Source organism: Lithohypha guttulata (genome assembly GCF_036872675.1).
Source record: "Lithohypha guttulata strain CCFEE 5908 chromosome Unknown scaffold_2, whole genome shotgun sequence".
Taxonomy (NCBI): Eukaryota; Fungi; Ascomycota; class Eurotiomycetes; order Chaetothyriales; family Trichomeriaceae; genus Lithohypha; species Lithohypha guttulata.
This window is the reverse complement of record NW_027042751.1, coordinates 3,397,761-3,420,550: the sequence shown is the minus strand read 5'-3', so window position 1 is coordinate 3,420,550 and position 22,790 is coordinate 3,397,761. Positions and strand designations below refer to the sequence as shown.

Here is a 22,790-nt window from a genome sequence, read left to right as displayed (position 1 = left end):
TGTCCACTTGCGCGTAACATATCTCTAGCCGCTCCTCTACTACCTCATCCACAAATTTCGCTCAAATGCTATCAGAACCCTTAAATATCGTTCAAATCATGCCACGAGATACGCCCACAGTCCTCTGGCTCTCTATTTGCAAGCTGTTTACTCTTTTCAGCGTGAGAAGCTGCGGATTCCGACATATACTTCCAGCTTGTATTACACAGCTGTTGGTGTACGTTGACCACGTGGTAAAGTCAAGTGGTTTGTACCTCCCAAAGGTATCCAATTTCGCGGAATGTCCATCGAACGGTTCACTCGTCCTCCAGGAGTAAGTGGGATATCAACCCGAGACCGATCGTCTCTGTCGTCTTCGTCACCCATCTCGTCAGCTAGTCTGGAGAAGTAGTCCGCCAAAGCGTTTCGTGTATCGCCATTCACCGCATTCTCGTATAGTGGTGGCGGCGTCACCAGTGGTGGAGGTGGATCGTCGGCGTCGAAGGCGGGTGGGTTGAAGGAGGGCGCTCGCAGTAAATGCATTGGTCGTGAGCTTGCCTCATTTTGGCCAGCATTATGTAGATGAGCTTGAGTAGGTGGTGTCAAGCCTGCGGTATCACTTGTCCAGCTTCGTTCAGGTCCCACAGGTGATGGTCTGTCGCTGTTCGCATTCACAGTCTGAAGAACAGGAGGTGTACTACGTCGTGTCAATGCTGCACCCGGACATCCACATTCCCATTCGTCAGTTGCCCCAAGAGCTGACTCGCCCTGACTGTATGCAGGTAGAGAGGTGTTGGCTTGCGTTGCCCTGCATGACATGATATTGAAAGGTGAATCGATCGAAATCTCGAAGTGTCGTCTCTTCTCAGGGTCGTTCTCATCGGGTCTCGAAAGTCTCATCACGATCTGGAGGAGTGTCAGAGGGCATAAAAATTGAAGAACTCAGCTTGCTTACCTTGATCCAGTGATTAACTTGAATATTGGAGTATGTTGTATCAAAATGCAGATGCTCGGTCTTCACCTTGTCCTTCATCTGGTAGCAGCTGGGCAACTGAACATTAAATTCCATTTCAGTAGGCCCAATACTACCAGAGTCATTCTCAAGGTTGCCCAGCAGATTCCTAGCATCGTGCGGTACTCTCTCATCGCCAGATGCAGCCGCTTGCCGATAGTCGTATGGCACACCGCCGCCAGCCAGAACTCGCATGGAACTTCCGGGGTAAGAGCTTATACTATCACTGTCTGCTCGCTTCTCAAAGAGCTGGATTTTCCGGGTCGGCTCTAACCGGTGGACCTTCTTGTTATTCGTAAAATATTGGATATTCTCGGTCACGAAAACCTTGATGCGATGACATTGCACTTTCGCCAATGGGGTGAGTTTGAAGGCTATAGGTACTTGGGAGCCCATGGGAAAGGATTTGCCAGATATTACAATATCGTAGTGCAATTGATCTTCCCAGTTTCTCGAAATAGCGATAGGTTCTGTCTGTTCGAGAGAATTCTCAGCAGGCGCACGGATGAGAATCAGCTCCTTTGACCCAAGCAGGTTTGCCCGAAATGCGCCAGATCGTTCAACCAGAGCCTCGAGTTCGTACTTGACATAACCTAAGTCGACCTGGCAGGATTCCGGCAGCCTGGAATCTAGCGGTAGCTCAAAATTATAGATGTAGTCACCAGGGTGAAACACTTTGAAACCTCTCTGTGCCACGGTTGGTCCTCCGGTCATGCTCTCACCTTTACCAAAACTTCGAGAGTGATTAGCCTGCAGAGATAACCTTTTAGCGTCTCTTGATGAATTGACCTGCTTGGTTGGTGAAGAGCTCCGTTGGAACAGATCGAAGGAGGAACCAGTAACGCCAACTTCTTTCACTTCAGATGCTGGTCCTTTTTGCAACTGGACTATGTCTGCGCCGTAGCTGTGCTCGGCTTGTGGAAATTGAGCGTTGAAGAAGGACCAAGTGTGGTTCATGATATGCGTCGTGTCCTTAAACTCAACCCGCTTTGGAGGAATTCCCTCGGGCCAGTCCGTCTCCGATCTGCCTTTGAATGACAAGGAAATGGACTTCAGTTTGGCCTGTTTCGAACATCTGACCAGCAGGCTTCCACGTAGCATTGCAGTGGAATGTGAGGTAGGGTCGTTTGCATCATAACCCTGTAGAAAGAGCACAGGCTCGGCGGTTTGTACATATACTGCGACTCCGTTGCCAGAAGCAGTTGGTTTTTGGTCGTTGAAGCTCAGCTTCGGGACCTGTATCTCGTTGCTCGGTGTTGACGGTCGTCTTAAATTGTTGTCCAAACGTCCTCTTAAAGTTGACACAGAGCCACTTCTATCTCTACCCTCAAGCGTGTGCCGGCCAACCTCTGGGAATACCATCTCGGCCTCTGTATTAGATCCGCTCACCCCCGGCACGAGATTTCGCGGTTCGGTAGACTCGACAGGTTCCGGATGTACTCGGGAAAGGCAGTGTGAGCTCTAAGGAGATGGCAAAAAGGCACAGTAAGTTCTTCGAGAGCTCTTTCAGTGAACCGCCACGTCTGTGGTGACACAAAGGTATTAACACTGATTCTCGGTCTGCTGCCGATCTTCGCGACTGGCGAGGACGTGGAAAGAAAGGCGATGTACTGGTCCTGGCTGTGAATACTGGGTAGCGCTAAGGATTCTATTCGTAACGAAAGCGAGCTCGACTATACGCGAGTGGTGTGTTAGCAATGACTTAATTCCCAGATATCAAATGATAATAATCGAATGTGCTGCAAGCCTGGAAGTGACGACAGGACCAAGAAAGTACGTGTTGCAATTGCATGTTACGTGCCCATTAATCAACTGCATAGGCCAAAAGCCTGGCAGTCAAATTCCACGGTAGAAAGGGCAAGAACATGCATTGTTCCTTGCCCACCTGGGTAGGGCAGGGTGTTTGATCTGGACCTGCTGGGCAAGCGAAAGGTCGTCTATCCTGTCAGAGGAATGACCGCCGATCGTTCTTGCCCAAAAGCCGAATGCATGCGGAGTCTTCTCTTGTGCTGGCTCGATTTGGGGAACACTAGAAGCTTTTCAGGAATCGGCACTTACCAGAACGGCCAAGATCACCAGTCCGTCTTTCGGACAGAGGCAGTGGGTAAATAAGTAAAAATCGGACAGCAGCTACTTTTGACAAATTCGACGAGAGACGAAGAAGAATTGTGTGGGCTTTCGATACTGTACGAAACATAGACCTCAAAAACTCAAGCATCATGCTATCCTTTATTAGTGACCTCTGGATGACGATACGCCAGGGAAACGGCGGAAGTCAGGATTACGGCAATCGTTCCACTACCCGTAAAGAGACACAATAAGGCTCAGTCATTGTGGATGTCATGGAGGTCACTAGCAGTGTACGAGTATAGGTTGAATGACCAGAGACTCGTGAAATGCAGGTGTGGAAGTCGTCGGCAGAGCGGGTACCTTCTAAGCACAACAAATAATGACTGATTGGTGGCCTAGTTCGGCATCAGTCTACCTTGCCTTGAATATGTCAGCTTGATCCATTCGCCGTGAGGCTCCTTCGGAGACTCGGCTCAGGGTTGATTCAAACGTGACTGTCTAGCTGCGACTCGGACAATCCAGACACTCAGGTGGCAAGACCACTGTATTTTGCACTTGCTGTATGGATCTTCGCAGAGGACTTACGCGTCAGCTTGTGTGCGGGGAACCAAGCAATTCTTCTTGCTGAGGCCGATGAGCCAAGAGCACACAACGGCTTTCGTGCTTGAGATCTTGACAAACTTGAAGGTCGTGCTCGGCCAACACAAGCGCCTAAGGTCGTCTTTCTTGGGACCGTGCTAACGACGTATGTCTCACATGAGTAACAGTATGTACTCGTGCTGTGCATTGCTACTTGAGTATTGCGCAGTTGTGTATGAATGACTTTAAGGTTCTCGTCAGGAACAGCAGAACTGGAGCTCTTCGGTCCAGTGACCGAGCTTCGGAATAATGTAATAGCATCCCTGCAACGATTGTCTGCAACCGCAATCAATCTATAGGCGACTCTCGCAGCTCTTATCGAAGGTCATCCTGAAGGCCTCGCATCGCGTACAGTAATGTTCCTGAATGGCGCAACACCTGGACAATGCCACAAGTAATTCTTTGCTCAATAGCCAGATTGTATAGCTGTGGCAGATAAGCAATTCTCATTGGCCTCTGAAGACGTACCATATCCCCATGCCGCTTAACATCCTACATATTATCCAAGCCGTAAGCCATTTTTGTCATACTTGGCACTAAACCCACGGAAGACCTTAACGACCAGGGACGTCGTGATTTGGTTGTACGAAACGCGTGGTCGCATCATGTTCGCGTTTCGCTTGGTCCACATCAAGCACTTGGTTATTGCACAATATCTAATACTAAACTCAAGAATATCCCTCAATTTTCCGTGTGACGCTACGCAGCATGCAACATGGTCAGAAAGGCCTCGAAGGCTTCTCAAGAAAAGCCGCTCCTTGGAGCGCTTTTCTGCTGTACATCGATCGCGCCTGAAGATCGCAGCCACCTTGCAGAATGGGCTGAAGAGCTTGGAGCTGACCACAGCCTCGACCTTACTTCCGACGTGACACATCTCCTCGTCGGCGCTACAGACTCAGACAAATATAGATATGTTGCAAGAGATAGGGAAGATGTCAAGGTGCTTTTGCCCGAGTTCCTTGCCGCAGTTCGAGCGTCGTGGATGGAAGATCAACCTATTGACTTGAATGCGCTGGAAGCAGAGTACAAGGTCCCGACATTATTCGGCTTGAAGATTTCCTTCACTGGCTTTGGAGACCTCGCTTTTCGAGATAAACTGGCCGAGGATATCGTGAAAAATGGCGGAGAATATACGGGCGACATGACCAGGCAGGTAACTCACCTGATCGCGAATGCACCAGAAGGCAAGAAGTATGAATACGGGACAAGTTGGGGCTTGAAGATTGTAAGTCTACAATGGTACAAGGATAGCAGAGATCGTGGCATGCAGCTCGATGAGAAGAGATATCACCCCACCATGCCTCCAGAACAACAAGGTGTTGGTGCTTGGAACCGAAATCCGACCAGAAGTCCTAGGCTAGGCAAAAGATTACGCCAAGACCAGCCCGAGGAGAAGACAATTCGAAAGCTACGCCGAACTGCTAGCGCTAGGTTTGGTAGCCAGCACGATGATGTGTGGAATGATATTGTGAATGGACGTGCTGCACAACCGGAAGATCCAGCTGACACGTTGCGAGCTTCAAAGTCTACGTCGGACATAAATAATGAAGGAATAGCGACTGCGAGTCGAGAAGATAACCCCTCAGCAGCACCCCAGCCTCTACAACCTCGACAACAGCAAACTGCTACTGGCATTCTAGCTGGTAAACATTTCACCGCCAAAGGTTTTGACGATAGAAGAAGGACAATTCTCTACCAGCATTTATCTGGACATGGAGGTACCTTGCACGACAGACTTTCCGAGTTACGCCAGGAAGCTCAAAATGGACCCGAATCCTGTTTCTTGATTGTTCCGTATCAGATAGAAAGTGATCAGCTAAAGATACTCGAGCAGTATCCTTGTAATGTAACCATTGTTACCGAACTGTGGTTGGAGCACTGCATTTCCGTCAAAGCCTTCACCCCGCCAGATGACTATGTACTGGGTCAACCGGCAGGAGCGATCAATGTTCCTGCCATCTCAAAACTTGTGGTGAACGCAAGTGGCTTTCCACAAATACAAACACTGCACATCGCCAAAATGATTGCCAAGCTAGGGGCAAGCTACCAGGAGACATTTACCCCAAAGACAACAGTCCTGATCATTCAATCCTCCAACTTCAATCAGACAAAGGCTGATTATGCTGAGGCTTGGCGACTGCCAGCCGTTACGGAGAAATGGTTGTGGCAACTCATCAAAACTGGACGAATCCCAGCATTTGAGCCGTACCTGAACTACGGGTCCAGAAAACCGCCACAGAAACCTTTATCGCGTAGAGGAGATGTGCAACAACGAAGCGAGCAAGATCGAGGACGTGTGGTCGAGCAACAATATATGCCCGAGCAAGAGAAAGAGTCGTCGAAAACTACAAGAACGGCGGCCGATCAGCCTGGAAAGACTGGATTGAGTGACGGCTTCGAACCAGTTAACATCGACAACGCTGAAGTCAATGCGAGTATTCACGGTTTCAACGAGACAGGCGGTAATAGCTTGAAGAGAGTTACAGAACGTAACATGTCTGACGATGCCGCTAGATTTGTGTCAGGGCCTCTACAGGAAATTTCTGCCAACATTCAAAACAAACCGGTGTCGTCGAAGAAAACGAAGAAGAAGCTGTTTCAGACGTTCGATGGCGCGGGAGAGTCATCTGCAAAAGAACAAGCCATACCATTACCCGAGGCACGGCAGGACGAGCATGAGGTGGTGCCAATACAGATTGGTGAAGAACTAGACTGGACGCTCGTGGAGCACGAAGACGTTATGGACGACAATACCTTAGCAGCAGAACACGAAACCGACCAAGCACGATCTGAAGATACGATAGCTGAAGCTGAAGCATCCACTGATTCCTATACAAATGCCAAGCAAACGAAAGCAAAAGCAGATACACAGGCGGTGGACAGTCAGTCACGATCGAACCTTATTCAGGAGTTCCTTGCGGTCAAGGCTGCTGCTGCGGCTCGTACAGCTGCGGAAGCTGAGAATCGATCAAGTTCAGGAAATTCGAACAAGAAGCTTCTAAGTCGTGCCCTGAGTAATGCCTCCAACTCTTCGAGACGATCTGGCAACAACGAACAGCAAGACAAGGAAGACTTTAAGCAACCACTATCTCGCGCAAGCTCAGTCAATAGCATGAATACGGACGGCTTGGGCATGCCTTTGAGCATGATGAGCCGTATTCCTTCGAATCTGAAGAAGTCGCCTGTCAAAGTCAAAAATTCATTTAGCCTGAAGGGCAATGCAGCGCGCAACTCAGACGCAGGTCCGCTCAAGCTAGCCGGCCAAACGAGTAAGAAAGGCATGACAGAAGCTGAATTTGCTGCTGCCCTCACCACATTCTCCACCTCCCAGATACCCAAGCCACCGTCTCCTTCTCAACAAATTGCCGGCCTTACCTATGCAGATACCGACGAAGCCGCTACGCTCAAAGCTAGTCTGGCACAGAAACGCAAAGAGCGAGCGAGACTCGGACAGCAAGATGGTGATGCGAGCCCTGATTTGAGCAGGGAGGAAAGCGAGGAGAAGCGACAATCCGCATGGAAAGAGAAGATGAAAGGACGAACTAGACATGAAGACTTGAATGGTTGGGACAAAGTCGGTGGGTTCAGTGTCAGTGGATTGCTTGATGATGAGAGTATCGTTGGTGGAGGGAGGAGGACACGAGGACGAGAGAAAGCACTTAGGAAAGTGCTTGAGGACGAGAAGGGTGAAGGTGAGATTGAGGCTGGAACCTGGGGCCGCGGAGTGCTTGAATAAGTGACAGCTTACTTAATGGCATTGGCAGAGTGGTACTGGCATTGGCATATTAGCTCAGGGGCCTTGTGAGCAAGCAGGGATATGAGAATTGGATAACAGATCCCTCAAGTGTTGGATAAGACAGCACAAATGACGAACGACGATGACAACTTCGCCATCCAGCATTATCTCGCCAATTGACAATACTCTACTCGTGACTTCGCAATGACCCTATATAACCGTGCAACCCATAATACCCGATGCTTATTCACAACTTCACAAATTCCCAATCCCAAGCCCTCAGCCGCGCTATCCTATCCCGTCGATCGTTCACCTCATCATCAATTCCCTCATCCGTGACCAACACAAACCCCTTACCAGGCGTATACACCTTGACCATATCATCCTCAGTCATCATCCGCGACCAACCTACCTCATCACTCGTCCCGTACTTGATCTCAATAAGCCGGTCCTCAAACCTCAACACCTTCTTCACCCTTTTGTCGAAGCCTTTTCTCCTGGTTGTGGACATTGTTTCGTCCAGGATGGTGCTGATGGCGATGTCGCGGAATTTCTTGTTGACGCGCATGGCGGAGAAGATGCTTAGGTCGAGGGTGGGGCTGAAGTGGGCCATGTTGAGGAGGTGGGAGAAGATGATGAGGATGATTTCGTCGGGGAGTTGCATTGTGCTTTGGTTCCCTTTGGAGCAAGACAAGCAGGTCGAGGTGAGATGAGTCAGTCACAGGCAGTCGAGGGACTCAAAGCTGGAGGGAACTATATGCGTAGCTTAATGAATGGACACTCAGACACCCAGACTGGAAGTGGGGCAATTTTCGGCAAATACAAAAGTCGTTTGTCTATCTTTGAATACCTAGCACTAGCCCATTAAATGGTATAGACACTGTCGTGGTGTCGATGAGGGTCCAGTAGTCTGAGCAAAGACGGTATACGCTTACCGTTCTCCCCGATGGACTCCTGGAATTTTGACTGACTACCGCTATCTGCTATGTGACTCGTCAAGTGTATGCAAGATGTAGACACGTAGCTTGACAGGAATGGAGTTTCGCGCCAGCATAGTGGTGAGAATGTGCTGGGAGTCTTTAGAACGATTAAGCATTGGTTCTACGGTGGAGAAAGGTGTTCAGTGGTGCAAGACTTTTCTATATAGTTGCCTGAGGCATTCATACTCAAAAGAAGAGACTCGTTGAATGATTAGGAAGTGAACCCGGCGACCGGCAGATGTGAGCCCCTATTGGTTGATCTCCCGCAACAGAATGGGGATCAGCATATTTGCACGAGTCTGAGCTGCTGCAGGGTGGTTTTTTCGGGCGACTTGTAGCAAAAAGCGAATCACAACTTCACTGCACCACGCAGAGTCAATGTCAACAACGGCAACAACATCGCAATGCATCATCGAACAAAGTACTGACCCATATCACAATTCGTACGTTCAAAATATCTCATTATACATGATGAAATGCGATCATGACCCTGCTGCATTGCACAATGGTGGTTGCATCACTGTAAGAGACCTCGTTGTCGACATATCTTAATTCTAGCAGCAGCCAGGCCGAAAAGCAGCGCGCAGAAGCGTACGCGAGGCGGTGACTCACCGTGCGGGGTCACCCCTCACCAACAGTTATCGAAGAGATGAGAACCGTCGCAGTACCAATATTCAGATTGTTGGCTATCGGGGTTGGCCACCGGCAGCTGGAATTGACTGAAGAACAGCCAACGCCATATCAACTTCGTGGAAAAGCGCTTTGGTGCGTGTAGCAGACTTGACCGTACCAGGAACAAATGGCTCGGCAACAGGTGCTTGTCGTGTATACTGCTTCAAGTGAAAGAAATCCACTGAGCCCTCTTTGCGAACTGCTAGAAAAGTCAGAAAGCTCTGGCGGACATGCACGTAGTAAGGAAAGGGCAGTAGCTCAAAGAGAAAACCTTGTCAACGAGATGGTGACAGTACTCACCCGCCATCTTCGAGGCAGTTGATGGTGCTGACATGCTTCAGGTAAAGGAAGGACAAGTTGGAAGACGCTCGGAAGACTCGAGGACGGACTCGCTCAGAAGTGTCTGGCAGGAAAGAGCTCTTTACCACGACAATACCAGATCACGGACTCTGCTTTTCTGAAGAAGGAAGAAAGACTTACAAGGTGCCAACGGGATTACTTCGAATTTATTTCTTCTCAGCATGCCTATCATTATGCTAAAGTAAGGCAAAGCCTTTGTCTGCCACTGGACTTGATTGTGCTCATCGACTCTCGCATGGCTGGCCAATACAAGGACTCGATAGTAGCAGGAGCACGGTCCGATGAGTGATTACTAGGAGCAGAGTGGTGCGTTGCGTCGGTACAATAGAGTGACGGATCCCTCCTGGACCATGCTTATTGGATATAAGCCAAGTGTAACATATAATCCCCACGGCTCGGCGTTGCACCAACAATGAACCAACTGATGAATTTTCGTTCCAGATTCCTTCTCTATAGACAGTGATCATCGCCTAGACATTGTAACTATACGAAGCTGTTACATGCTAACTAGTGATCACTATGGTGTAACAAGCACAGAAGAGATCGTTTTGTGAAACGACAAGCTACTAGAATCTGACCGCTGTACGTTGTCACAGGCATGCTATACATACGACCCAAAATCTACGGAATAGACAATACGCAGCCCTAGAGTCGACTGATTTGAGTCTAGTGTTCCAGGAACCTGCTCCTTCTCCAAAGGTAAAGGAGGCGGCGAGAGCCATACCTCTCGGTTAGGGCCTTTTCCGCTACGCTACTTGGCAGCTGGTATGTACCAGGCATACCGTCCGATTTGGTGTGGCCTTTCCGCGAAATCGGACGGTCTGACAGGCAGCTTGCTGCCAAGTAGGCTGAACGGTGGATAGCAGTGGATTTTGGTGTACTGTATATCAGCGCATATCGGCTTGGATCGTGGATGGGCCTAGGGCAATTATAGGTATAGCTGGAAATATGATCGTTAGACCCACTCTCTGCTACTCAAGAGTAGCATGTCTGACCCACCTCTTTAAAGAAAAAATGGACGAAATTGGCTATACCTCAGTAAAACTGTAGGCGCTAAGTAGATTGGCAGCTACGCTCTGCCTGCTGCTCGTTGCGGAAAAGGCCCTTAATATGCTGGCATGACCACATGATGTGTAACTGACCAGAACCAAACACGCACCGTAGCATCTTTTATCCATCTGGTATCGTTACTTCTCGGCCTCACTGCTACCAAGTAAAGTTTGAACATGATCACCTCTCCTTGTCGAGACTTCGCGATGAACTTCTCTCTCGCAGCCATTGCTGCTTCAAATTGTGACCTCTGAGTTCCCCATTCGCTCCAGTAAGGTGCGCTGACTGTGCGAGCATTCCTCGGTCCTGCAACAACCTACCGTCGTCACGAAACACTAGTCATCAGGAATTCGATTGTTTTGATAAGCCTTAAGAAGTGAAGGCGGAGGTGGTACATGGATTACCTCGATCGCGTCGACTATGGTTGGTTCAGCCAAACCACGACGTTTCGAGCTTCCTGGCTAGGAGTGGTTTCCCACATTGCATTACTGACTCTATATCAATCGATCTTGTGAAGCTAGAGACAGAGTCTTTTATTCGGTACAGGCAACATGCCTGGAAGTGTACATGAGAAACTTTGATCGAAAGCTCGTCAATGACCCAGCGTCGAGGACTGATTCTAGTCATCCCATACTCATTTCTATGAACAACTTGTCGAACCGATGTGATCAAACACAAGACAAGCACTATTTCGTGTTTTGCTCACTTACCGCAAGCAAAGTCACTTCTATTTGCGCTTGGCCTGATCAAGCATCACACAGTGTTTGTCTTGTATCAGCACGGACCAGTCTCTCGCAAGCGATACAGTCAATACTCTACTCACTATGCTACTCTATCTATTGACCATATCTCATTCAGGCCCTCCTTGCCTTTGCACTACAAACTAGCCCAGCCTACTGTAGCGGTAAGTACGGGTGCTCTATAAAGAGGATAGTGACAAGGCTGAACGGTAAGGCCGCGCGTGGACAGTAGTGTATGCCATAACTCTCTGCTATGTGTGTGGTATCTAGGTTGTAGCTATGTATTGAGTGCTTCTCCCTTCTGACTCAGGCATCACACCGAATGCCTCAGGCATCTATTGCCGGCACTCGTGAACCTCACGACACTCCCTACTGACAGAAATTCAACATCAGCATACTCATTGTACAGCCGCTCAGGAGCGGGTTTGCTAGCATCATTCAGGAAAATTTCATAGATCCACGACGACTGCACAAAGCCGGATACGGTAGATGGCCAACGAGGAGCCGCGGATTGTGTGGACAGACACCAGAACTCAGGAGAGTACCGACAGCCATCGAGACTCTTCCACCGACGGCTGTATGAGCTCGAATTCAGGACCAAATGGCTCCGATTCGGATCAGAAGGACATTCAGGTTTCGAATGACAATAAAAAGTCATGAATACCAAGTCCAGGATTGCCATAAGCACAGGCCATCTCCTATCAGAGTGTCACTGCCGGTCATAGTAAACACCAAAGAGACCACGATCCGCGACGAACCGCTGCTTAGCGACATAATTCTGGCATCAAAGCCGTGCTTCACACACCACGATGAGATGTGGGTGGTCATTGAACTCGGAGTCTGCAATCGCCGTGTACAAAGAGTTTTCTCCTTATCGAGAGAGTGCCTCGTACAGAAAGCAGGGACCACTCCGCAATGCCACTCGCGACGGCTGTGGCATCTACCTAAGTCACAGTCTCTTTGACGCTTTTGGGCTGAGCGAAAACACTCAACTACGTACTACGACAAAGATACATCGATACCTCGTCTTCTCAACCAAGCGGTCGAAGACTCCCCCCCTCGGCCAGAGAGGGTTGAGAAAGTACCATCTTACACTTTACAGATTTTGAAAACCGGCTAGCCTCTAATCACGGGAAACGCAGTTCGTGAAATCGTGACATTAGGCTACCAATAATAGTCCAGCTTGGTCATATCTTTGTCTATTGTTCGTGAGGAAACACCCGGAACAAATTCTTCTTCTTCTTCTTCTTCTTCTCAGATCAAAGACTAAGTCTGTATCTGTTTTCCACCAAGGCACACGGTCTCCTCTTGTAAAGTCCCTAGCAAGCCGGTATCCAAAGCTGTCAAGACCCAGTGATAAACCCAGCCGGCGCCTTATACGGCAATCCAACGGGCTGAGCTTTAGCATATTCTAATTGACGCATCATGCGACTGTGCTGCATCTGGCCAGCGTGCTCTTCACTCTTCAACAGCTTCTGTCGAGCAGCGACTTCAGTATCGGTCGCGCGCTGTCTGATTGCAGCTCGCTGAGACTCTCCTGTTGCTTCTAATGCGAGACGCTGCTTGGTGTTTTCAATAGCCATCCCACCGAGCCTCTGCTGTTGCCGAATTTCGTCGTCTCTGGATTTGCTTTCGAGTGCGAGCTTCTGTTGAGTACTATCGTATTCCAATCTCTTCAGATTCTGGAGGTGTCGAGTTTCATCGTCCCGTGATTGTCTCTCGATTTCGAGACGCCTCTGCATGTTTTGAAATGTTAGGTCGTCTCGTTCCCTCTGCATCTCTATCTCGAATACATGTCGAGCATGTAACTGGTGCTGCTTGGCAGCTTCAGCTTCGGCAGCAAGAGTTAATTCGTGATGTTGGCGCTCCCTTTGCACTTTCTGGCGGAGTGCTCCTTGCTCTTTGATTCTTTGCATCTCACGATGGTGATTAGCCTCCGCTGCAGCCACTTCGGCTTCTCGCACTTTGCGGTCCGATTCCTGCTGAGCTAATGCTGGTGGCATTCCTCTTGCGTCATCAGGCTGTGTCCCATGCAAGCGGTAGAACACATCTCGGTTGGCTCCGTAGTTCCTGAGCGTCACCAGGAGCTGATCGCCCAATTCATGTGGACCCTGAAACTTTCGCTTTTGTACCCACATCGTGGGTGAATAGATATATCCATCATCCTCGACGAGGTTCCAGTCGGTGTCGATGTGCCTGTGAAGATAAGCTTGCATTAACCCTTCTACCATCTGAATTGGACGAGTGTTATCGAATGCCCAATAAATCAATGGCTTCCGTGAGACAGGTCTTTTCATGTCAGCCCCTACACGTAGCAGTGAAGATATGACGTTTCCCATGGCGTGATGATTTGTCAAGTCTACTTTGCCGCAAAGAAAGAGTTCTGCTAATGGACTTCGGCCATGTACTGTAGGTGATGGATGATTTGCGTCGTGTCCGTTTTTGAGGAGAACCTCGACTACACAAACATTCAGTTTCCGTACAGCGTGGTGTAGACTTCCATCGTTTTTCGCAGCACCATACTTGATCAACAAACTTGCAATGACGGCGTCACCAATATGGCTGGAGGATAACAAAGGCGACATCCCGTTCTTGTCAGTTATAGAACTATTAGCTCCGTGCTTGAGGAGCGTTTCCACGAACCGCCGCTTCCCCTTGATGGCACGAAGCAAGACGGTCTGACCGGAGTCAGCATCTCGAAAGTTGACATTGGCTCCCAGTCTGATCAAAGTCTCTAGACACTCGTCACTGACGTTGGTCTGTTGCATGCCCCAGAACAGAATGCCGTCATCCCGCCATGAGAGTGCCTGACATTTATGCTCGAGCATTCTTCTGAGTGGGCCAGTGCTTGTTGGCCGCTTGGTGAGAAAAATTTTGAGTGGAGGCGGGAATCTATCTGCATGTAGGAGAAACGATGGATGGGAATTCTTTGAGAGACCCATCAAGGAGTCTAAAACCTTCACAAAGACCTTGTCATACACAGTACTTTGCAAGAGATAATGCAGAGCCCTAGACCGGGAATCAATATTCGCTTTGGCTGTAAGAATGGCCACTGTTTCGAAATCCCCATACTCGCAGACTGAGTTGAGAACAATGCCTAGATCGTCGTTCGGATCTGCTCCTGCTTCCAAGAGGATTGGCAATAACTGTCGCATGGTAGCATCGTTTTTGATTGCATGACTGGCTTGCTTCAAGGTGGAGTTTAGAACCGAAATGCTTGATGTACAGGAGGACAGGAAGCTCAGAAGGTGGAAGAAGTCGTTCTTGAAGTGCTGCTGGTCGGCACATAACTCGAGACAGCGGTCTGCAACTACGCTTGAACTGCTGGCCTTTCCGAAGAGCATTGACAGAACCTCTAGGTTGTTGAGCAATGTAGCACGAAGGAAGCATATATTCAACTGGGCGTGCACATCAGCATTGTTGTCCAGGAGTAGCTTGATGAGCCTGCCATCCAATTCGACGACATGAAACAGCTCGACGAGATAGTCGTTAATCAGGTGTAGCGGCACACCAGCGGCCAATATGACCTCAAACTGAGCATGCTTGCGATTCAAGTCACTTGTCCGCTTGGCTTCGACAAACGCGACGTTCGTGCAGCTCTTCTCCGCCTCAAGGAGCATTCGTAAAAGGGCTGTGCTACAATGAGCTACTGTATCTCGTAGCGGTCTATGTCCGTCATGCCGAGGATCCCCTCTAGCCTGTATCAAAGTTGCACAGCTGTCCTCTAAATCGTGCTCGCAAGCCAGAACCAGTGATTTCGAAATGCCCTCACGAGTGGCTCCAGCATCAATGAAGATGCCAATGAGGGTGTCCCTGTTTGACGCGTCCTTGACATAGATACATCCTTGAAGACCTGCGTCTATGAAGGCCGCAGAAGGTTTGTATTGCAGAAGAAGCTGGATAAGGGGGGTGGCGCAGCAACGAGAAATGGTGTTCGCCAGCTCTGGTGAGCAACCAAAGTCAGCACCTGCGCTCAGCAGAACACGAATCGTCCCGAGTGGCCATTTCCCACCCTCGATCTGTGCTCGCGACCAAAACTCTACGAATGCTTCCAAAGTTTGAGTTGCAACGGCTTTATGAGTTCCAGAACACATCAAAATCTCCACTCTCTGAGCTGTTTGATGGTCATCCTTCCCATAGATCTCAAAAATCTTCGCTAGAGCTTGTCTTGTGCCTTCCTCTGTTCGACTCGGTAGTTTGACAAGTTGTCGAAGTGGTTCTAGATTAGTGAGATACGTCGCCTTCTCTAACAACTCACCTCGCCTGAAATTTATGTCAGGCTGGCCAGCCGTGATCAGTAGCTTGATTAGTTCGTGATCAAGAGTTTTTTCAGACAGGCAAGTAGATAGAAATGCCGATACGGCATGTTGATCAGGACGTGCTTGCAGCGAAATTACCGTAAACCTGTACCGAACATTGGGTGCAGTGATCGCACAGATACTTGTCAGCAACATGCTGACCGAGGTTTGGAGTACTTGTATGGGTCCTTTCAGAAGACGTTCGAACAAAGTCGAATCCCCTGTATCAACAACGTAGCGTAACACCTCAGACTCGTTGAAGGATGGATCCGCTCCTGCTCGAATGAGAACATTAACAAGCTCATCATCTCTGTCAATGCCATCGTCGCACACAGCACGGATGAGAGCACTGTGAAGGGCTCCACCTTTTACCTGAGCTCCGACAAGGAGTTTTGTCATCTCCAGGCGTTCGACCCTGTTGGACCCACAGACATAGGGTAGTGCCGCTTGCAACGCAGCCTGATCACTCACACCTGCGAGTAACTGCTCAAGAAGAGCCACGTTCTCGGCTTGAACAGCAGCCACAAGAGCGCTACTTATGTTAAAATTGACTGGTCTACCTTGACCACGCAATATTGCAATCATGGCATTGTCATTGTCCCTGACTGCTGTCACTAACTCGTTCTCTAACGGAGTGCCATAAGCACCGGCATTGAGCAAGATGACCATCATTTCGCGTCGAACAACCGGTTCCACTCCGTCTGGTAGAGCTGTTACAGCTCTCGAGGCATTTTCAGGTGACAAAGGGCTACTGCTAAGCACGAGACATAGGATATCCGGCCTCATCGTCTCGACTGCGCACCGTACAAGGCGACCTTCTCCCCAATTCACGTCGACCATGTACTGGGCAAAAAGCTTAATGAAAGGTAATGACTGCTTTTCAATAGCCAATCGAAAGGCACTAGCCACACCATTACCTTTGGCACCAGCTGAGAGGAGTGCATGCAAAGTGCAATCGAGCAAATAGGAGTCCAGCTGAGGCGAACTGAATACTCGTAATGAAAGATCTCCCAAGACCTCGGAGTTCATGTCTCGCATGGAAAGCAAGAGGAGAGCAGCATATCGATGCGACCTTGCTGGGCAGCTTCGTCAACTGCAGGGTGCTCCGGGATGTTGTTCAAGTCAGCAGAACTCACAATGCGCCACAGTATTACAGTCGAATTATTCTTTACGGCAAGAAGCAGTACGTCGACCAGGGTCTGATTATGAAGAGCACCGGTCGGTTGAGCTTGTAAGATGAGTTCAACCGTAGCGACATCTGCAGCAGCGACAGCAGTGGTGAAGTGCTGGTGGCTATGATTCGCATTCGCGCCGTACTCAAGCAATTTACGGATAATCGCATGGTCTCTCAAACTCATCGCTATCGAGACGGCTTCATCCCGGCGTGCTTGTGACGTCTTGGAGGCTAGGACCCAGACTGTGTTCAGGTTCTGATGCTGTACAGCCTTGCCAAGTAATAAGTCTCTCTCTTCAACTTCAGAGACTCTCTTTTCTTCTGATTTCACAGATGATGCCTGTGGCTCTTTGTTCCATAGAACTTGTACTACGGCAGCACCTTCGTTGCATTGAACACGATCAACGAGCTCTTTAGTAATGTTTTGATGCTGATATGACTCGAGTTTTCTTTTCGTGCGCATCAAGGGCTTCTTTATCGACTTGGTTGCCTGCCTGTGCAGAAGGTACGTCTCGGACTTTTGCTGGTCTGCTTCGGACACGAAACTTGGTACATCGTTCTCCGAGAGCCTCTTCAACTTCACAAGATTTGCCGGTTTTTGAAGACCTTGTGCATTGGCCAAGCTTTGCAACGCGGCAAGGTTGTAACCTGGCATTCTGTGAGCAGTAAGCTTTTGCTGGCCTTTACTGCACGACTTCCAATATTATTTGTGCATGTCCTCAAAAGTTGTCAATTTGTGCTTGGAGAGTGAGGCAATGCTGAAGAGATTGCTGTATAGGCAACAGTTTTGAATTGATACCGCCGTGGACGTTGTATCAGATATGCTCCCACACGTCTTTACTATTGACAAGTCAAAAGTCGACTGCGAAGGAAAACATTTTCCTCGTGGTGCAAGCTCCTTGCCTTCCTGCGAGGCAACAGTTGCTCAGGTCGTGCAGAGCGTGTCCTATTGCGTGAACACTGCGGGAGCTTGCATATGGCTCTCGAATCACGGCGTCAGTCCATCTACTTGATAAGGCGTTCCTGGGTCCAGCTCGTAGTTCTGCCTCGCGAGTGTTGGACACGTTTGCGATGTTGACGCTAGAAGAATGGTTATGAAGGCTGTACGACTATGTCAATGTCAAGTGCAAGTCTGGTACTTAGATCGATAGGTCGTTGCTCAGATCGCGTCAAGACTCCCTCCTTGAACTAGGCTGAGCCATGCGACAACATAATGGTCACTGGCTGATAGTTAGTGTCTAGATGTGATTGGGCAACCATTTAGTATGCTAAAGTGCTGCAGGAATCGTGCACAACTCTGAGACAGTGTACGTTGTCCATAGGTAGTACGGCATGTTCCGATGTATGCCCAACGATCATAGCCACCATAATCTCAAATAGTTATACCTAGTCGAGGCCGAGATGTAGGCTTTGGGCAGGGGACTATAAAGTCATAGCTGGAACACAAGGCCGTTCCGGAAGAACATGGCAAGCTTGCTGCAAGGTATTTGTTTAGATGTTGGTATAGTGTTATGTAGGTCGGTAAGAGGTGAAAAGCCTGGATGATGATCCATGCAATAATAATTGAATCGTAACTGCCCAATCTCTGCTACTCGCCTCAATGGCCGTGGTGGCGATCGACACATTCTACGATGGTCGCGCCTTCCCTCTTAAAGTAGCTTGGGCTTAGCCTCCAATTTGAAGCAGATCATATTTAGTGTTGTCAAACTTCAGAGCAAGAGACCTGCACCGTTTCAGTGGTGTGAGAGAGTATCTCGAAGCGGTGAGAAACTCTAATGGCTTAACGACGTGCACCAGGTGTGTAAGATGCATACCATTGTCATAGTTTGTCGACTCAGGCACCGCTGAAAATATCAGACCAATCAGGGAGCATATCTATACATTGCATTGCACACGGGACTATATATACATGATGTACAGTGCCACAGGTGTTACCGTCCTCTGACAGCTCCAACCCCAACAATCCAGAACAAGGTAACCACACCAACAGCACCGAAGAAGACACCTTCTAGCACTTTGTTTGTTAGCTCCTTCCGACTGACTGTCAATGTCTCTTTCTCGTCGAACAGAGAACGCGCATAGACATTTGCTTGGGCAACATAAGTTCGGACATACGTGCCTAGAACGAAGGGTAGGTCTTGATAAGGGGCCGTTGATAGTGGCGGGAGATCATCGACCTGTCGAGTAGATGTGCTAGGCGTTTCGCTTGACTCTTCCTGGGTAACAATAGCTTCCAGTGTCGCCGTCGACGGGGACCCATCTTCTGGCAATGCAGCTTGTGTAAGGGCTTCGGGTTCCCGGGATTGACTCTCTGCAAGTAGCTCTACATCTGTGACTGTCTCCACAGCCTGCTCAATTTGTGTTCGCTCAGCCATCTCCTGTATGCTCGGCTCGTCTGCTGCCAAAGCATCAGCAATAGCAGTTGCAGGACCTTGCTCAGGTGTCGCATTTTCTGTTGCACTGGTCACCTGCGCCACTTCAGATTCCGGTGCAGCGGCATCCATTGCGGATCTCCTTCCTTCCTCTTGAGCGGTCTTCAGGTGGAATATAGTCCTCAACTCTTGCTCAGCATTTTGTTCTCGTAAGGCTGTCTGTACCTTCTCTTCGAAACCTTTCACCAGCCTCCTTCTCCGCCACGGCTCAATCATGATCTGAAATACCACGAACAATAACACATTCAAACCCATCAAACCCCAAGTGCCCCAAGTAGACATCTGCCGAATTTTGTCACTCCAGACTTGCTCTTCGTGGTATCGTGCCAGAATGCTCTTGCTCAACTTGGTGCTTGCTTCCTCGTACCCCTGTTCAGCACGGCTTAACTCTTCATGTGCCTTCTGCTCAGACTGCTCGTTCGTGTGATCGCTTCGATAGAGACTGGTAAATCGCTCGAGGTCGTTGGGACTCCAAGAATGTTTCCTATGCAGGAGATCGTTAACTTCTCGCTGAGTATCCGATCTAGTCGTGACGGCGGCTTGGTAGGCATCTCGCGAGTCTTTGACGTGTTGGCGAGCAGCACGTACAGCGTTCTCTTGTGCTTCAATATCACGCTTCAACTGCTCAATTGAGGAGTAGCCTGTCAGATCGTTGAGGCGCTTCGAGGCAGTGAAGATGTGAGTTTGGAAATTGTCCATGAAATCGACGAAGCGGCCTCGTAGGTGGGAGTAGCCAGCCGCAATCTGGGAAGGTAGCTGATCTCTCGCAGATCGGGGAGTGGGAGGGGATTTGGTGGATTGATACTGCCTTGTCTGGGCTGTAGCATCTCCTGTTGATGTGCCATGATTATGTGTGGTGGCTTCTGAGCTCTTTGACAAGGCGGCTGCAGCTGCAGCATTGGCAGCGGTTTCTCCGGGTGAATGTTCATCGTAGACTATTGAGGACGACTCTGGTAAAGTATGTATTATGGTTTCATCCTCTTTTTTCTTCAGTGTATCCTCTTCAGGGCCTGGAAGATTTCCGAGAGTGTCGGCTCTCGACTCGATGCCTTCGCCGATTCTTTTCTGAGCATCTTCAATTTTCCTGTCGACTTCCGACTTCTTGTCTTCGCTGTAGAATCGCACTCGTCCAAATGGCAAGGCCTGCCATAGCTGTAGCCTCCGCTGTGGAGGGTTCTCTAACCGGAATCGAGGACACGGCTGATTCGATAATTGTCGACTCAAAGAGCTGTGTATCGGTCTTGCAGCTTTAAAGGCAGTCCATATAGCTTGCTGCAGTCGAACCGGAGCTGGCTGCATTGATTGACGAGCTTGCAGGGATTTGAAGCAAGCATCGGGAGCTGCTCAAGCAATATTCTAGTGCTCAAGAGTTGTTAATCTGTGTTGTTCTCCAAACTCGGACGAGGCTGCCAGATTCGGATTCGGTGCAGAGAGGAAATCGTGGTCGGTCTTTTAGCCGATATTCAATAAATGACGTGCCGTGTGCTTTTTTGGTCATGTAAATCCACCTCCAGTAAGCACGATGTTAGGCACGAAGGAGGGAGAATGAAGTAGCTGCAGTGCGACTGAAGTCAGTGCTTGCAACTGACGCGACCCGGCGTTCACTGCACCGAAGCAATCTCTCCAGAAGTTACAAAATTCGAACAGCCAGAATTGATATGATATAGATTACTTGAAGCCAAGGTTGAGATATAGTTGTTGAGAGGAAGTTTTACTATCTCCTTCCTTTCTGTGACCTCTACCTTGTGCATGCCTATTGTCGTGATCAATTCCAATACAGTGCACTACCAGCATCAAGCACGAGACCAACATGCCGTTCCCAAACACCTTGAACGAAAAGCCCAAGGTCATCTTCTTCACAGACTTCGATGGCACTATTACTATGCAGGACACCAATGACTACATTACCGACAATCACGGGTTCGGCCTTCAGCAGCGCCGCGCGGGCAACAAACTCATCCTCGATGGTGTCGACTCCTTCCGTGACGGCTTCCAGAAGATGATCGACTCTTGGAAAGTGAGTCTGACTGAAATGATTGCGATTCTCGAGCAGAATATTTCGCTAGATCCCCACTTCCGCGAATTTGTGCTGTGGGCGAAGGAGCACAAAGTGCCCATTATTGTGTTGAGTAGTGGTATGGTGCCAGTCATTGCGGCGTTGCTAAACAAACTCCTGGGCGAGGACCTGATGAAGGATATTGAGATTATTGCCAATGAGGCTGAACCGATCCCGCCATTGAACGATCTAGGAAAGGTGAAGGGCTGGAACATCAAATTCCACGACGACAGCTCTTTCGGACATGATAAGTCCCTCACGATCCGCCCATATGCAAATGCTATTGCTGCAATGCCAGAAGAAGACTCCAAGCCGACCTTGTTGTATGCTGGTGATGGTGTTTCGGATCTATCTGCTGCCCGTGAAACCGATCTTTTGTTTGCCAAAGAAGGCCACGACCTGATCGTATACTGTGAACGAGAAGGTATTCCGTTCACTACCTTCAAAGACTGGTCTTTAATTCTACAGGAGACGAAAGAAATCTGGTCAGGTGCAAAGAGTGTGAGGAATGTGGCTGAGGAGGGCCTACAGAGGCATAGGACGAACTCGATGGAGATGCAGAGAAGACCACCCACGAATGTCTTCAATCGAAAGATGAGCTTGTCGCAGGAGCAGAGACCGACCGGGATTGAGTAGGGTCCCAACCACTAAGCGGCAATTTTTCGTATCAAACCCTTTGCATTTGTTGTTGACGTTCCCATAGATTTTCCCCAAATAGAAGAGACAATCTCCTAGACCTAGTCCATCAAATCTCTAGTTTTCAGCTGTCCGTCGAATCCCTCTTTCAGCTCAGCGTAAGGGCTATTGATGTTCGGCTGAAGAACAATCAGGTCCACAGAGTTTGACATCCCTGACAGCGCGTAAGCATTCGGTTGCATTCGGTTACAGCCAGGTTGCAGCTTGTGAGTGGTTGAAGGTCAGTGACTACAAGCTGGAATCAAGAGCATGTATTTGCTGCACTGCACTTTTTGTGACACCCTCTTGCGCGACCTAGGATTCACTGCCGTGGTTTTTCAGCCCATGACCTGTGGCTCTATAGTTTACAGCACCTCATTAGTATCATCTCTCGACATCGGTGCAGCTCAATTGTGAACACATCTCGAGCAGGCGCCTGAAGTCAAGCACTCAGTTGTCGAAAGCTAACTGATGGGCATGCCACAAGAAGCAAAGTAAGGTCATTTGCGTAACGCAAGCTTTTTGTCAAGAATGCGTCAAGAGTGATAGCTTGTTTCTACTCGGGTAACGGCGCGGGTCGTGGACGAAGAGCTACTCGAGTCGCTCGGGATTCTTGCCATAATAAATGCGGTGGAGGTCACGTTTGTTTACCGTGCATCGACTCGATCTGATCTTGAGTGAAACCATGCTGCACACACTGTGACCACGCGTCTAAACCAGAGTGTCCGCGAGCTGTTGCTTAATTCTTCGTGGCAACGCCGAAGTCTTCTCTGTGATAGTTGTAGGGTTGTTGGAAATGAACAAAATGTTGTGACAGTGCAGTATTTTGGTGAGAAAATCCTCTTCGAGCTTTTTGGTCTCGAAACAGGGTTGTCAACCTCTTTGCCTATGCTTCATTATCGTCAGCGCGCTTCAAA

General features: G+C 49.1%; 6 protein-coding genes across 6 annotated transcripts; 2 read left to right on the top strand and 4 right to left on the bottom strand.

Annotated features, from left to right (window-relative positions):
- Nucleotides 1–201: 201 nt before the first annotated feature.
- Nucleotides 202–2,092, bottom strand: LTR64_003350 (uncharacterized protein; the record flags this gene model as incomplete). Its single annotated transcript, XM_064897709.1, has 2 exons — nt 202–885; nt 935–2,092. 2 exons carry the CDS (start codon nt 2,090–2,092, stop codon nt 202–204), a joined length of 1,842 nt encoding a protein of 613 aa, XP_064756659.1.
- Nucleotides 2,093–4,415: 2,323 nt separating this feature from the next.
- Nucleotides 4,416–7,436, top strand: DPB11 (protein kinase activating protein dpb11; the record flags this gene model as incomplete). Its single annotated transcript, XM_064897708.1, has 2 exons — nt 4,416–4,925; nt 4,947–7,436. 2 exons carry the CDS (start codon nt 4,416–4,418, stop codon nt 7,434–7,436), a joined length of 3,000 nt encoding a protein of 999 aa, XP_064756658.1.
- Nucleotides 7,437–7,683: 247 nt separating this feature from the next.
- On the bottom strand, nt 7,684–8,049 carry LTR64_003348 (uncharacterized protein; the record flags this gene model as incomplete). The annotated part of the gene is given in 2 exon segments (XM_064897707.1): nt 7,684–7,844; nt 7,857–8,049. The coding sequence occupies 2 exon segments, from the start codon at nt 8,047–8,049 to the stop codon at nt 7,684–7,686; spliced, it is 354 nt and encodes a 117-aa protein (XP_064756657.1).
- Nucleotides 8,050–12,581: 4,532 nt separating this feature from the next.
- On the bottom strand, nt 12,582–17,365 carry LTR64_003347 (uncharacterized protein; the record flags this gene model as incomplete). Its single annotated transcript, XM_064897706.1, has 2 exons — nt 12,582–16,511; nt 16,673–17,365. 2 exons carry the CDS (start codon nt 17,363–17,365, stop codon nt 12,582–12,584), a joined length of 4,623 nt encoding a protein of 1,540 aa, XP_064756656.1.
- Nucleotides 17,366–18,641: 1,276 nt separating this feature from the next.
- On the bottom strand, nt 18,642–20,441 carry SHE9 (sensitivity to high expression protein she9; the record flags this gene model as incomplete). Its single annotated transcript, XM_064897705.1, has 1 exon — nt 18,642–20,441. One exon carries the CDS (start codon nt 20,439–20,441, stop codon nt 18,642–18,644), a length of 1,800 nt encoding a protein of 599 aa, XP_064756655.1.
- A 511-nt stretch (nt 20,442–20,952) lies between these two features.
- Nucleotides 20,953–21,834, top strand: LTR64_003345 (uncharacterized protein; the record flags this gene model as incomplete). The annotated part of the gene is made up of 1 exon (XM_064897704.1): nt 20,953–21,834. The coding sequence occupies one exon, from the start codon at nt 20,953–20,955 to the stop codon at nt 21,832–21,834; it is 882 nt and encodes a 293-aa protein (XP_064756654.1).
- Between the last annotated feature and the right edge of the window lie 956 nt (nt 21,835–22,790).